The sequence below is a fragment of the Balaenoptera acutorostrata genome, chromosome 15 (genome assembly GCF_949987535.1).
Source record: "Balaenoptera acutorostrata chromosome 15, mBalAcu1.1, whole genome shotgun sequence".
In the NCBI taxonomy this organism is placed as follows: Eukaryota; Metazoa; Chordata; class Mammalia; order Artiodactyla; family Balaenopteridae; genus Balaenoptera; species Balaenoptera acutorostrata.
Genome location: NC_080078.1, coordinates 21,349,931 through 21,364,803, shown reverse-complemented (window position 1 = coordinate 21,364,803; position 14,873 = coordinate 21,349,931). Strand labels below are relative to the sequence as shown.

The 14,873-nt window shown below is 43.5% G+C and overlaps 1 protein-coding gene across 1 annotated transcript in view; it reads right to left on the bottom strand.

Annotated features, from left to right (window-relative positions):
- Positions 1-14,667, bottom strand: part of USP31 (ubiquitin specific peptidase 31) — a 75,101-nt gene extending 60,434 nt beyond the window's left edge. The window contains exon 1 of the mRNA XM_028162814.2: positions 13,878-14,667. Within this exon, the coding sequence (XP_028018615.2) occupies positions 13,878-14,501 (624 nt within the window). The 5' untranslated portion in view covers positions 14,502-14,667. The remainder of the gene's footprint in view (positions 1-13,877) is intronic.
- Positions 14,668-14,873: the final 206 nt, after the last annotated feature.

Sequence of the window (14,873 nt, the reverse complement as noted above, 5' to 3'; positions counted from 1 at the left end):
ATATTGCAGAAGAAAAATAAATGTTTCACAGTGGGGGGGAAAAAAGAATAGCATGAAAAGAACAGGAAACAACAATGCCATGTGGTACCAGTAAAAGTACTGATGAAACAGAACACAAAATTCAGAAATAGAACATAAAATTCTAAATATGGAGAAGACTTTTACAAATAAGCAGGGTGATAACAAGGCTGGGGTAACAATACCAGTTAACACTCACTTAGCACTGATGGTATGCCAGGCCCTTAGCCAAGTTTTTCTCTTCTTTTTAAAACAGCCAAATGAGGTAGATATAGTCTTATCCCCATTTTACAAATGAGGAAACTAAGCCCAGAGAATTAAGTGCCCAAGGACCCATAGCTAATAAGTGCTGCAGCTAGGATTGGAACACAGGCTGTCTGGCTCCCCAGTCCAGGTTCTCAACCACTCAATGTACTAAACAAGATGGGAAATCTCAAACCTTAAAATAAATCCCCACTTTACACTTGCACTATACTAAACCAAACTCCAAACTATTGGAAAGAGAAATATTTTAGAACATAAAAGAAAAAAACTAACAAAAAATAAAAGAGAAAAATTATCCTATATGAAAGCCTAACTTTTCAGCTATACGTAACAAAAAAATATGGGAAAGGTACAGGTTCAAAAACGTTAAAACCTTCTGTAATACATAAAAGTTAACAAAACTAAAAGAGCAAGAGACTGAGAGAAGTATCTATATCAAATGCATCAAGGCTTAATGAAGGCGTTACCTTACATCTACACTCTATAAAGAGCTATTATAAAGTTTTTTTTAAAAAGAAAAGAACCCTCAAAATCCCAAGAGACACCATGACCAAGTAGGATTTACTTCTGGAATGAAAAGGGGTTCAACATATGAAAATCAATCAATGTAATATGCCACATTAATAGAATGAAAGAAAACTACCACACGATCATCTCAATTAATTCAGAAAAAGCACGTGACAAAATTCATCATTCTTTCATGATAAAGACACTCAACAAACTAGGAAAAGAAGAAAACTTCCTCAATATGATAAAGGCCATATCTGAAAAGCCCACAGCTAACGTCATACTCAATGGTGAAACACTGAAAGCTTGTCCCCTAAGATGAAGAAACAAGACAAGGATGCCCATTTTCACCACTTCTATTCAACAGAGTATTGGAATTTCTAGCCAGAACTAGGCAAGAAAGGGGAAGGGTGGGGGGAATAAATTAAGAGTTTGGGATTAGCAAATACAAACTACTATATATAAAATAGATAAACGACAAGGTCCTTCTGTATAGCACAGAGAATTATATTCAGTATCTTTTAATAAACTACAATGGAAAAGAATATATATATGAATATATATAACTGAATCACTTTGCTGTACACCAGAAACTAACACAACATTGTTACTGACTATGCTTTATCTAAAAAAAAAAAAAAAGGTATCCTAACTGGAAAGGAAGATGTAAAATTATCTCTGTTTGCAGATAATATGATCTTATATGTAGAAAACTCTGAGGACTCACCAAAAAAAAAAAACTGTTAGAGCTAATAGATGAATTCAGCAAAGTGCAGGATACAATATCAACACACAAAAACCAGTTCCATTTCTATACACTAGCAATGAACAATCCAAAAAGGAAATTAAAAAAACAGTTCCATGTATAACAACACCAAAAAGAATAAAATACTTAGGAATAATCATTTAACAAAGGAGGTGAAAAACCTGTACATTGAAAACTACAAAACTTAAGTGAAGGAAATTAAAGACAACATAAATATTATAAAAGATATTCCATGTTCATGGACTGGAAGACAATATTGTTACAATGACAATTCTACCCAAAACAATCTACAGATTTCAGTGCAATCCCTATAAAAATCCCATTTTCTGCAGAAAGAAAAGCCTATTCTGAAATTCATATAGAATCTCCAGGGACTCCAAAGACAAAACAATCTTGAAAAAGAAGAACAAATTTGAAGGACTCAAACTTCTGATTTCAAAACTTACTACACAGCTATGGTAATCAAAACAGTGTGGTGCTGAAACAAAGACAGGCATATAGATCAATGGAATAGAATAAAGAGCCCAGAAATAAACCCTCACATATACAGTCAATTGATTTTTGACAGGGGCACCAAAACCATTCAACAAAGAAAGAACAGCAGTCTTTTCAACAACAGTGCTGAGAAAACTAAATATCCACATGCAAAAGAATGAAGTTGTAACCTTACCTTACACCATATATCAATACAAAAGTTAACTCAAAATGGATTAAAGACCTATATATAAGAGCTAAAACTATAAAATTTTTAGTAAAAAACAAAGACGGAAAACTTCATGACATTAAATTTGGCAATGATTTCTTGGATATGTTACCAAAAGCACAGACATCAGAAGAAGAAAAATAGACAAATCGGACTTCATCACAGTTATCAAGAGAGTGAAACAACAACCCACGGAATGGGAGAAAATACTTGCTAATCATATATCTGATAAAGGATTAATATCCAGAATATATAAAGAACTTCTACAACTCAGCATCAACAACAACAAAAAATCCAATTCAAAAATGAGGAAAGTATTTGGATAGACATTTCTCCAAAGAAGATATACAAATAGGCAATAAGCACTTGAAAAGATAGTCCAAGTCATCAGTTAAGTCATTAATGACTAATGATCATTAGTCATTAGAGAAATGCAAATCAAAACCACAATGAGCTAACACTTCACACACAGCTAGGATGGCTATTATTTGAAAACAAAAATGGAAAATAACAAGTGCTGGCAAGGATGTGGAGAAATTGGAACCCTCATGCATTGCTGGTGGGAATGTACAATGGTGCAGCCACTGTGGAAAAGTTTGACAGTTTCTCAAAAAGTTAAACACAGAATTACTACATGACCCAAAAGAATTAAAAACAGGGACACACATAGATACTTGAATGCCTATGTTCATAGCATCATTATTCACAATAGCCAAAAAGCAGAAACAACCCAGTTGTCCATCAACAGATGAATGGATAAACAAAATGTAGTACATAAGTATAAAGGAATATTATTCCGCCATAAAAAGAAATGAAATTCTGCAACATACTACAACACAGATGAATACTGAAAACATTATTCTAAATGACATAAACCAGACACAAAAGGATTTTGTGTATTGTACTGTGTAATTCTACTTATATGGGATACCTAGAATAGGCAAATTCATAGAGACAGAAAATAGAACACAGGTTACCAGGGACTAGATGGGAGTGATTGCTTAATGCATACAGAGTTCCTGTTTGGGACGATGAAAAAGTTCTGGAAATGGACAGTGGTTGATGGTTGCACAACAGTGAATGTACTTAATGCCACTGAGCTGTACTTAAAAGTAACTAAAAGGGTAAATTTTATGTTATGTGTATTTTACCACAACAAAAAATTGGAAAAAATGACAATAGACAAATGAGAAAAGAATGTATAAACTGACAATAACAAATTTAAATTATAAAAATCCAACTCATTCCAAAAATGGTTTGTGAGTATCCAACATGCACCGTTCACTGGGCTGGGTGAAGTTTATGATCAAACTAGCAGCATTGTAATTTCTGTAATAAGAAGTCAAAAAGATGTCCATAAGCTTCTGATGCTCTGAGAACATGTTTGGAAATTTATCCTAAATAAATAACATGACAAAACAAAAAGCTATACACATGATTCATGTTCATTATAATAAAAAAGAGTATGGGGGAAATTGCCCAATAAAAGAGGACTGGATGATTAAATTATCACTTAGCAATATGATACCATATGTACCATTAAACATTAAACAGTATTATGAGTACTATTTAGAAACATGGAAAAATGTTTTATAAGTTGCATGAAAAAAAATTATAATACAAAATGGCCTGGCCAGGATAATAGCAACTATGTTAAATATATATGTCTGTGGAAAGGAAAAAATGTAAACTGATGGCACGTCAAGGCAATGTGTTGAGTACAGTGAGAGCATAAATGTTATCGTCACACTGCCCTGAGTTCAAGTTGAAGCTCTGCCCCTGCAAATGTGTAAAGAACCAAACTAGATCAAATCAAAATAACAGATTTAGTGCTAGTTTATGTTGCTGGTTTGAAAGATATTTTTAAAAACTCAGAAGGGGAGTTTAATGACAAATAAAAATCTCTAGCCGAAACTCTAGCCTACACTACTGAATATTTTCCTCCATGAGTTATCATGGGACCTCAAATACAACATGCCTAAAGTGGAATTTAGCACCTCTGAAAAGTTTTATGCTGCCTCAGTTTCCCAAATGTAACCAGGCTCAAAGAGGCTAAGATATATTCTGTTCTCCCTGAACCCCCCAGTTCTGCCCCTGCCCTCTCTCATCATCACCTCCCCATCCTCAATGTCCCTGGCCTCTGAGTGATCATTCTTTGAAAAGTAATAAAAGAAAAAGACAATGATACCACAAGCCTGTCTGAAATTCCTTGGTGGCTGCCCTCACAAGATGCTATTCTCTGACATGGCACAAAGAACAAAGGCAGAGATCTAACCTTGCCCAAAGCATCACCACTGACCTCCTCCCCAATCCATCCACCACCCTACCCTTCTGCTCCAACCCCACCAGACCTTGAAATTTTCTGAATAAGCCAAGTTGTTTGAGGTTCTAAGCCTTTGCACTTGATGGGTTTTCTGCCCTGGAAGGGCCTTTCCCACCTCTCCCCTTATCCACCTAGAGGATTCCGACCAAATCCTTCCAGACACAGCCAAGGTATCATCTCTCCAGTCCCCCCCAACCCTCCCTTCCCTCCCTTGGGTCTACACGGCACTTCTATACATACCTCTGTCACAGCACTCATCCTACCCTTCTGCAATTGTTTCTTAACCCCTGACTTCCCTTCTAGACCCTGCATTCCTTAAGGGCACGGACCATCTCACTCATCCTGGCACAGCTCAGTGCCTCCCAACACAGGACCAGCACAAAAACGTGCTCAATAAATCTGTAGACTTAACGAATCATGACTACAATATATCAACCTGAATTTGATTCTTAATGGGTATATAGCATTCTTTTTAAATTTATTTATCTATTTATTTATTTTATTTTTGACTGCGTTGGGTCTTCGTTGCTGTGAGCGGGCCTTCTCTAGTTGCAGCGAGGGGGCCACTCTTCATTGCGGTGCACGGGCTTCTCATTGCAGTGGCTTCTCTTGTCGCGGAGCACGGGCTCTAGGCGCAAGGGCTTCAGTAGTTGTGGCTCGCGGGCTCTAGAGCGCAGGCTCAGTAGTTGTGGCGCACGGGCTTAGTTGCTCCACAGCATGTGGGATCTTCCCAGACCAGGGCTCAAACCCGTGTCCCGTGCATTGGCAAGCAGATTCTTAACCACTGCACCACCACAGAAGCCCCTCTTACTGGGTATAAACTGACGTTTCTGCAGCTCTACACTGTACTCAGGGCTAAGAGCAGGAAGTCAACCTAAAAGAGCCAGGTTTCCTGACTCTGCTTTCCTGGTTTTCTGCCTATCTCTCTGCCCCTTTAACAAGTCCAACAAGTCCCTCCCTCCTCCTATCCTCTTATTTTTAGTTTCCCCCAAGGGCTTGGCCTTGGGCTTCTGACTACACACTCAATGCTCCTGGCTTCAATTATCACCTCTATGCAGCTGAATCCAAGTCTACACAGCTAGTTCTAAATCGCACCAGATTTCCAACTATTAAGACTCTCCTTAGATATCCTATGACCCCCAAACCCCACAAGTTCAAATTATATTCATGATCTTCTCTGCCCTTAGTGCCCTTTTTGGACTGCTCCACCTCTGTCAGATATCCCCTTATTTTCTCCATCACCCAGGTCTGAAACCTCGGTGTTTCCTTTACCTCTCCATTTCTTGGAGTCTCTTTAATGATGTCACGATGTCCTCCAAAATGTCTCTTGGATTCACCCTTTCCTCCCCATTTTCCTCATGTCACACCTGTGATTGCCCTTTCCACGCACTTACTTTCCCTCCATCTGATTCATTTTTGCTCACCATCAGAACCATTTTTCTAAAACATCTTTTTTCATCAAATCAGAGTCTGCACAGCTCAAGAAGCCTCAATTGAATCACTACTGATTGCAGCCTCAAGGCTAAATTGTTGTGACAGACTTTCAAGGGCACCCATAATCTGTCCCCTCTCATCTCCTCAGCCATCTACATTTATTTGCCCTTCTCTCCAAATCAGTGGTTCTCAACCAGGCGCAATTTTGCCCCCCAGGGGACATGTGGCAACGTCTGGAGACAGTTTTGATTATCATGACTGGGGTGGGTGCAGGGGAGTACCACCAGCACCCAGTGGGCAGAGGACAGGGACCCTGCTCAATATCCTAATACACCAGGACAGCCCCCCACAGCAAAGACGCATCTAGCCAATAATGCCAGGTATGTCAACAGTGCCAAGGCTGAAAAAAACTTCTGCAAATCAATTCCACACAGCAGACAGCCCAGCGGCCTCTCTAACCCTAGACAATGCGCCATGGCTGTGCCTTTGCTCAGAATATTTCCCCAACGATATGGAATGGCATCTCTCTTTCCCGTAACTATCCAAGCCTTAGTTATCTTCAAATCCCATTCCAAGCAATACGTCACAGTTTTAAATACCACCTATAGACCAAGGAGTCCCATATCTTTATCTCTAGCCAGTCCCAATCTTCTGAACTCCAGATTCCCTTATCCAGCTGCCAACCAGATATCTCCTGAGTGTCCTATTTAATACATGTGAAACTGAACTCCCCATCCCCCAGAACTGCTGCTCCTCAAGTAAGTGCACAGCACCAGTAATCGCTCTCTTGCTCAAAACAAACACCAGGGCGTTATTCTGGCTGCTCCCCTCTGCCTCAGTGCCTTCCCCAGAATCAATCCTTTAGCCAGTCCTGTCGAGTCTACCTCCAGATATATATCAAATCTATCCGCTTCTCCATACCATCCACCACCTTCGCAAAACCTCCGAACTGGCCTCCCTGCTTCCAGTCTATAGTCACTATTCAGACTCAGAATGGTCACTTCACATTTCAAGGAGATCATGCCAGAACTCTGCTTAAAACCTGCAACAGCTCCCCACTGCTCTCAGAATCAAATCTAAACCCCTAATCTTGGTCTACAAGGGGGTCCTACAGGACCCGCCTCTGCCTACCTGACCTCCTTTTCCAGCCTCATCTATCCCACGCCCCTCCTAGCTCTCTAAGCCATGAAAAAGGCCTGTCAGACTTTCAAATGGACCCCCAGCCCTGCCCCCTGCAGAGCCTTTTGAATACATTTTATCACTCCTGCCTGGCCACACCCATCATTCTCTCTCATACACCTTATCTTTCCCTTCTTAGCTCTAATAATTTTAAATTTCACATTTACCAGTGTGTGTTTGTTAACATCTGCCTCCCCTGTAACAATAAAAGTTCCAAGAAGGAATGGATCATGGGACCTGGCACCATTTTTTTACATTACCATACCGTTTGGTTTACCCCCATATACCCAATGACTAGCACAGCACGTGGCATGGAGCTAGGAGCTCCATAAATTCATAAATTTGTAGAAGCTTAACTGCCAACAATGAATGAATGAATCTTCTACTTACACTTCAGCTCACAACGATTTCACCCTTCTCTGAACTCCCACTGAACTTTCCCAGTCAATACAATTTTTTTTAAATTTCCCTATAAAACTGGTAAGTTCTCTGAGGGCAAGAACTTTGTCCTATAATCGTCATACTTAATCCTCTATTCCCAACTCCCTCCCCTAAACTAGTCCCTTTATACACAATAATTGCTCAGTAAATGTGGTTTAAGTCAGCAAACATGAGAGTCCATAATTGTCCTGTGTATTTTTATTCCCCAACTAGTCCTCTTCAATGCTTTTCTTGCACTTTCTCATGAGTCCCCTTTACCACCTGATAAGAAGCTGCACACATCAGGCGGACATGTCTGGAAAGAGAGACATACACATTTAAGAAGAGTGGAGAATAGGCATACCTACAGGAACAAAACTGACCTACGTGAAAGAAAATAAGTTTGAAAACTGAAGAATAGGGCAGTCACTTGAAAGAGGAAGCACATGTCAGCGGCGAGGCCCTAGCATGCAGCATGGAAGGGTCAGAGTATTGTCCTACACAGGCTTTTGCTGGGCAGTCTGGTGAGGTGCATCAACAGTGTAAATGCACGTTCCCTCTGACTCAGCAACGCCACAGCTAAGACCCACTCCTTAGAAAAGGAGACTTGATATATGTTGAAGGATTGGCTATAATGGTTAAAAATTTTATACAACCAAAACACCCATCAGTGGGCTTCTATACAACTGTTAAAAAGAATGAGGTGGACTTGGATGTATTAACAAAAAACAATGAAAGCTATGGCTACCCGTGATATATTCTCAAGTCCAGTATAGGGGCATAAGGGAAAGCAAATTACAGAACTCTATGGAGAGTATAAGCCCATCAATGTAAAAGATGTGTTTACGTATGCATTTAAATGGTCTGAAAGAATAATTTTTTAAGGAAGTCTTCCAAAAGTGCCTAAGTCTCAGGAGCAACAGCACATATATAAAGCTAGCTGCAGCTGACCTTATTTTCACTACGATTTAGCACCGCAAACTTAGAGGAAAAAAATGCTACATGTTTCAGCACATCCACCGTCACTGTTTATGTTTTATGTTGAGACCTGTCGCTTCAGTGGTTGTGCTGATAAGACGACCTCAGAACCAGGGCTCAGTGTGTGCATCGGCATCTCGGGGGATGGTCAGAACGCTGGTTCTGCTCCCTCAGCCTCTAGCCAGCAGGTGAACCTCAGTTTCCTCATCCAGAAAGGCTGAGGACCACTCACATCTCACCCAAGTCTCCTTCCAAGTCTAAAATTTGATGATTCTCTCACCGCCCTTCTCCTTCAAAGATGTGGAACTTCACTAAAACAGAAGTGACAGCATTTGACAGACAACAGAACAGACCAGGAGGAGACATACTTTCTATCTAATACCATCACAAATCTGAATGTGACCGACATAATTTCATTTTTTTTCCTATTTTTCAAATTAATTTGAGGGACACCCTAAAATCAGATCACTTCTTGGGAACCACTGTGAAATGTCAACGTACTAAACAGCTTCATACAAACGAGGAAAACTTTTATCATAGGTCTGCAGCATACAATCAGAGCTCCCCAGCATGAGTCCATGACAAAGTCAGGTGTGAAACTGAGCCAGTGAAAGCCCCTGACTGCTAGCTTGTCTGCCACTACTCATTTACACACATATACTCCCTTTGTAACCCAAGAACTCTCACTAATAAATAAGCACCACCAGGCACCAAAGTTCAAGGAAAAAAATGTGGGAGAGAAAATTTGATTCATCAATTACTTTTTGTTTTCCTGCAAATTTGAAAGGAGTCCCCACATTTCTTTTATCAGTAGATCACTCTGTTCTAGTTGTTCTTTGGAAGCACAGTTTGAAAACTGCTGCTATAAAACCTATCTTTGTTACTTGAAAGATGACCTTCCGTCTTTCACTTACTGCAAAAGGGCACTGAGTACCAGAAATCCGAAAGCATCTGTACGAACCTGGAGCACCCAAGCTAGCATCCTATTAAAGTTAGGACAATAAGCTTATTTCCTCTTAAAACAGCATACTGAGCATTCAGGTTTCAAAATGATTTACTTACTGTCATAGTTTTACTAAGACAGTGATCCAAGGATCCTGCCAGTAAAGTCCAACCTTTACTCTAGTGCTGCAGCAAACCCAGAGAAGAAAAAGTAACAAGATAACCATTAAAGGCTGGGAAAGTAAGGAAAACTTGCACTAAGGAAGTTCAAAACATTCCTCCAACAGTTTCTTAACCTCAGCACTACTGACATTTGGGGCTGGATAATCCTTTTTGAGGGATACTGTCCTGCATGTTGTATGACACTTAGCCCCAAACCTGGAGTCTCCCCACTAGTCGCCAGTAGCACCCCACCCCAGGTGTGACACCCAAGTATGTGTCTCCAGACATCACCAAATGTCCCCAGAAGTGAGGGAGTAGGCGAGGCAAAAGTGCCCTGGTTGACAACTACTCTAACAGCAGGAGAAAAATGACTGCACAAAAAGAGAAAAAGATATAAGCGGCAGCTAGAGACGTTTCTTAAAGCTTACCAAGATTGGACCAGTCAACTTCTTTCATTCTGGAAAATGAAAATCCAACCATAACAACCATTTAGCTCATCCAAAACCAAAAATCCATTTACCTGGCAAGCTCCTAAAGCTGAAACCAATGTGGTTAGAATCCTAATTGAAAATCTTACAAACAAAATTGTTAGTAACTTAAAGAAGTTTTAGGACGCTAAAAGTACATGCAAAGACATACTAAGTGCTTTTCGAGACCTCAAGGCAAATCATCTCAAGATGGCAAATTGGTTTTATCTCCTCTGCCAACTGGTAGTGGCTGCCCGGAGCCCAGAATTCAACAGGGTTCTGAGGCTGAATGTGAGCTCAAGAGAAGAGTATCTGCCTCAAATATCAATGTGTGCCACCAACAGGTGAGGGGGGCGAGGTGACTGGCGTGCCAGCATCCTCTTGCTTGGTGCTTCAACTTCCTTTGTGCTTCACAGGCAGGTGCAGTGTCTTCCCCACGTGAGAGTGCCTGGCACATGGCAGGCGAAGCACTTTGGCGGGCTGCCTACAAGGCAATCCCCTCCTTTACTCATCTTTTCTATGAAGGCAGGAAAACCCAAATACCACACCTTTCTGCCTCCATGGCAGCCGGGGTGGTCAAGCGACATGATTATAGTTAATGAGATGTCAGCAGAAGCCTGTTGAGGGGGCTTCTGGAAGAATTTTTATTTCCCTAATGACTTCCTGCCTTGACTGGGTAGAAAACCCTGAGGTGACAAACATGAAGGACAAAAGGCCACTGATAGCTAAGGACAACAGAATGGAAACACAGAAATGGTCTGGGTCCTAGTTGGGCCCATAAAGCCACTGCACCACCCTAGAACCACCTACCTCCATACTTCTTACAGGTGAGCTAATTCAACATCTTTATTGCTTAAGGCACCATCATTAGGGCTTCTTCTTTCTGGTGCTGAATGCATTCCTAACTGACTGAATAAACCTTCAACAGAGGGAGGTGAATGAATGAATGCAAAGTGAAATCTACTAACGGTTCAGAAGATTACATTTTTTAAAAACAAGGCCTCAGGGTAGGGGTGGTGGTGTGATGAACTGGGAGATTGGGATTGACATATATACACTAATATGTATAAAATGGATAACTAATAAGAACCTGCTGTATAAAAAAATAAATAAAATAAAATTCAGAAAAAAAAACAAGGCCTCTAAGAATCTGTTCAACTTTGCCAAAGCATGCTTTTCTAGAATTATTGACCCAATTCTGTTACAGCTTTTTAATGGATAAAAATCTCTTTAAAAGCAATGGAAATGTTCACATACAAAAATGCTGTAGAAATTGATTTTCACATTTTGGAAAAGAATGGAAAACCAAACTTAAAACACTAGGCTGTGACCTTGAAAAGTCTGCAACGGCTGTGGCTACCTGCAGGCACGTATAGGCAAAAAGAAAAAGACCGACAGTAGCTGGTTGGCTGCCATTCCCTCCTACTTTCTTATTTTGAGATCTCTGACATGAATCTCTTTTTTTTCCAGTCCCTATCCCAGTCAAGTATTTCCATTCAAATTTCCAAGATCAAACAACAACCATTTTTTTCTTTTTGAGAAAAACAGGGTAGAACATAAATAAATATAAATAACATGTAAGTAAAATGTATTAAAAGGGGAGGAGTAGACCTTGGCAGTGTCGTTCCTCAGCAAGACAGTAGGTCCTCAACCAAGCTGATTCCCGCAGATAGCTGACCAATTTATATTTTAATCAAATCATTTACTCATACTTAAATAAGTGTATGTTAGAAAGAAACTTCATAGTACCAATGGAATGCCAGTACCATTTGCCATAAATAGAAGACAGGGCTTCCCTGGTGGCACAGTGGTTAAGAATCTGCCTGCCAATGCAAAGGGTTCGAGCCCTGGTCCGGGAAGATCCCACATGCTGCGGGGCAACTAAGCCCATGCGCCACAACTACTGAGCCTGCGCTCTAGAACCTGCGAGCCATAACTACTGAGCCTGCGTGCCACAACTACTGAAGCCCGTGCAACTAGAGCCTGTGCTCCACAACAAGAGAAGCCCACACACCGCAACGAAGAGGAGCCCCCGCTCGCCGCAACTAGAGAAAGCCCGCACGCAGCAACGAAGACCCAACGCAGCCAAAAATAAATAAATAAATTTATTTAAAAAAAGAAGACAAATGTAAAGACAAATGCAATGAAGACATAACCTTATTAAATTCTAGCTACTGTTGCCTATTCAGATCTCTAAACTTGAAGCTTATTCTCTATTAAAAAAAAAAAAAAGGTGGGGGAGTGAGCAAGAGGTGTTAAAGACAAGCTAACCACCAAGCTGAGACTTTCTCTTGGGCATGATCAGGACAGAGAGAGAACAGAAAAGGAATTAACTTTCTTATTGTGTGACTTCATTCTATTTAGTTCTATTTATATCCATTTCCCACCCAGAAGTATCCCTTATACAATCCCAAATCATCTTCCCCTTTTGCTTAGAGTAAGAGCTCATTTCCTTAGTACTACAGCCTAAATGATCCTACACCACCTGGCCCCAGCCCACCACTCACACTCCGCTCTCAGCTCTCACGTACTCACAACAAGGACCCAAGGCCACAGCTAGCCCACTGACTGTTTCTGTACGGCCTGTGAGCTAAGAACGATTTGGAGAGATGAATACTTGTAATCAGTTTGACAACAGGGAACATTAATTTTGAACTCCAATTAAGTTAAACGTTGTACTCTCCAAAAAAAGAGTCCCATGCTTCTCATTAGTAGACCTGTATTACAAAATATTGTACTCAATTATTATAACATTTTTATTTTAGGCAATAAAAAATGTGTAGAAATGTGTCTTCTCTTGTTATATAAGTATCTACATAATATCCTCGAGTTTGCCTCTTGACCAGCAGAGCCTAAAACATTTGCTATGCAGCCCTTTACAGAAAGAGTTTGCCCATCCCGGAGCTACGTTGCGGGTCAAGTACACCAGGCTCTTTCCCGTCTCCAGGTGTCCACACTTTGCTTACACCTGGGAACCGCTTTCCCCTGAGCTCCTCAAGGCTGGCCCTCCCCGTGGTTACTCAAGTCTCAGAATATCACCTCCTCCGAGAAGTCATCCTAACCCATGTAACGTACCCTGCCAGCACATCGGTCACATCACCAGGTTTTACTTCCTTCAAACCACTGTCTGGTACTACCTCTTTGACTTGTTAAAGTTTTTAATACTAAAAATAATAATGGCAGCAAATATTCATAGCACTGCACACAATGGAAGCATTTTTCATACCAGGTTGAACCCTATAAAAGTGCCAATCTGTAAGTCAGAACGGTCAACAGTGAGTAACTTCATTGGGCTCAACCCAACATATCAACTTGTTAGCAGCTCACAACCACCTATGAGGTAGGTACCAGATGAGGAAATTGTGGCACAGAGAGGTAGAGTAACCTGCCCGAAGTCACACCGCTAGTAAGTGGCAGAACAAGGATTTGAACCCAAGCTCAACACTACCACCCGAAGAATATAAGTTCCAGGATGGCAGACGGTCTTGCCCATTGTCCCATCCCTCCCCTGTACCCATCAAAGAGCCCGCCACGTAGCAAGCCCTTACAAATGCGCGATGCATGAATGAGTGAATGACTGTCCCTCGCCATCAGCGCCATCTGCCCGGACTCGCGGCCCGCTCCTCTTTCCTGAGGCAACCAGAGCATCAGTCCTCCGGCCGCGACGGAAGCGGGGAAGGAAGCTCTGGGCAGGCGGGTGCCCCAGGGGCTCACCTTGAAGTCGCGGCTGTGCTGCGGGGTGTACTCCAGGGTCCAGAGGGCCCGCACCAGGTGCGCCAGCTGCTCGGTGACCTCACCCTGGCCCTGCGCGCCGCGCCCCGCGGGCTGCTCGGGGTCAGGCGAGGGCTCGGGCCGCCCCGCCCGGTACTGGCCGAGCGCCAGGTACTCGGCGAAGAGCTCGGTGTTGCTGAGGCACTGAAGCGTGGCGTTCATGAAGCACGTGTTGCCGTGGTTCCGGAGCCCCGCCACCCCGGGCACCGGCTCCGCGGCGCAGGCGGGCGGCGCGGGCGAGGCGGGCGGCGGCGGGCACGGCGGCGGCGTGGGCGCGGCCGTGGGCCCGGGCGGGAAGCAGCTGCGGAGGCCGCCGCGGTCCGGGGCGGCGCCCTCGGAGCTAAGGTGCGAGAGCGTGGACAGCGTCTTGAGGACGCGGCTCATGAAGCTACCCACCGAGCGCGCCGACGAGGGCGAAGAGGGCGCGGCCGGCCCGGGGCCCCCAGCGCCGCCGCCGCCACCGCCCCCGCGGCCGCTCCGGAACAGCCGCTTGCTGAAAGAGCGCTTCTCCTTCCCGCCCGCTGCCGCCGCCGGCGGCCCGGGCCCGGGCGCCGTTACCTTGGACATGGCGGTGGCCGCCGACGCTCATCACCGCGTCCGCCCGCCCGGCCCGCGTCCCCGCCACGGCCGCCGCCGCATCCCGCCGCGCCGCGCCTCACCGGGACTGGGGGCTCGACGCCCCACACACCTCAGAGCGCCGCGGAGCTAGCAAGCGAGCCGCGGCCGGCGGGGCGGGCGGGAGCGCGCGAGATCCGCCCAGCTGGGCCGCTCACGTGACTCGCCTCCCAGCGCCCCCGCCCCGCGCTGAAGCCGTTGCGGCCGCCATTTTGACTCCGGGAACGGAGCCGCCTCCCCAGCCAGACGCGATGACTGGCGGCTCCGGGCGCGGTACTGCTCTGTGAAGCCCGAGGGAGGCCATGTCTAGTGTGGGCAAGGTCC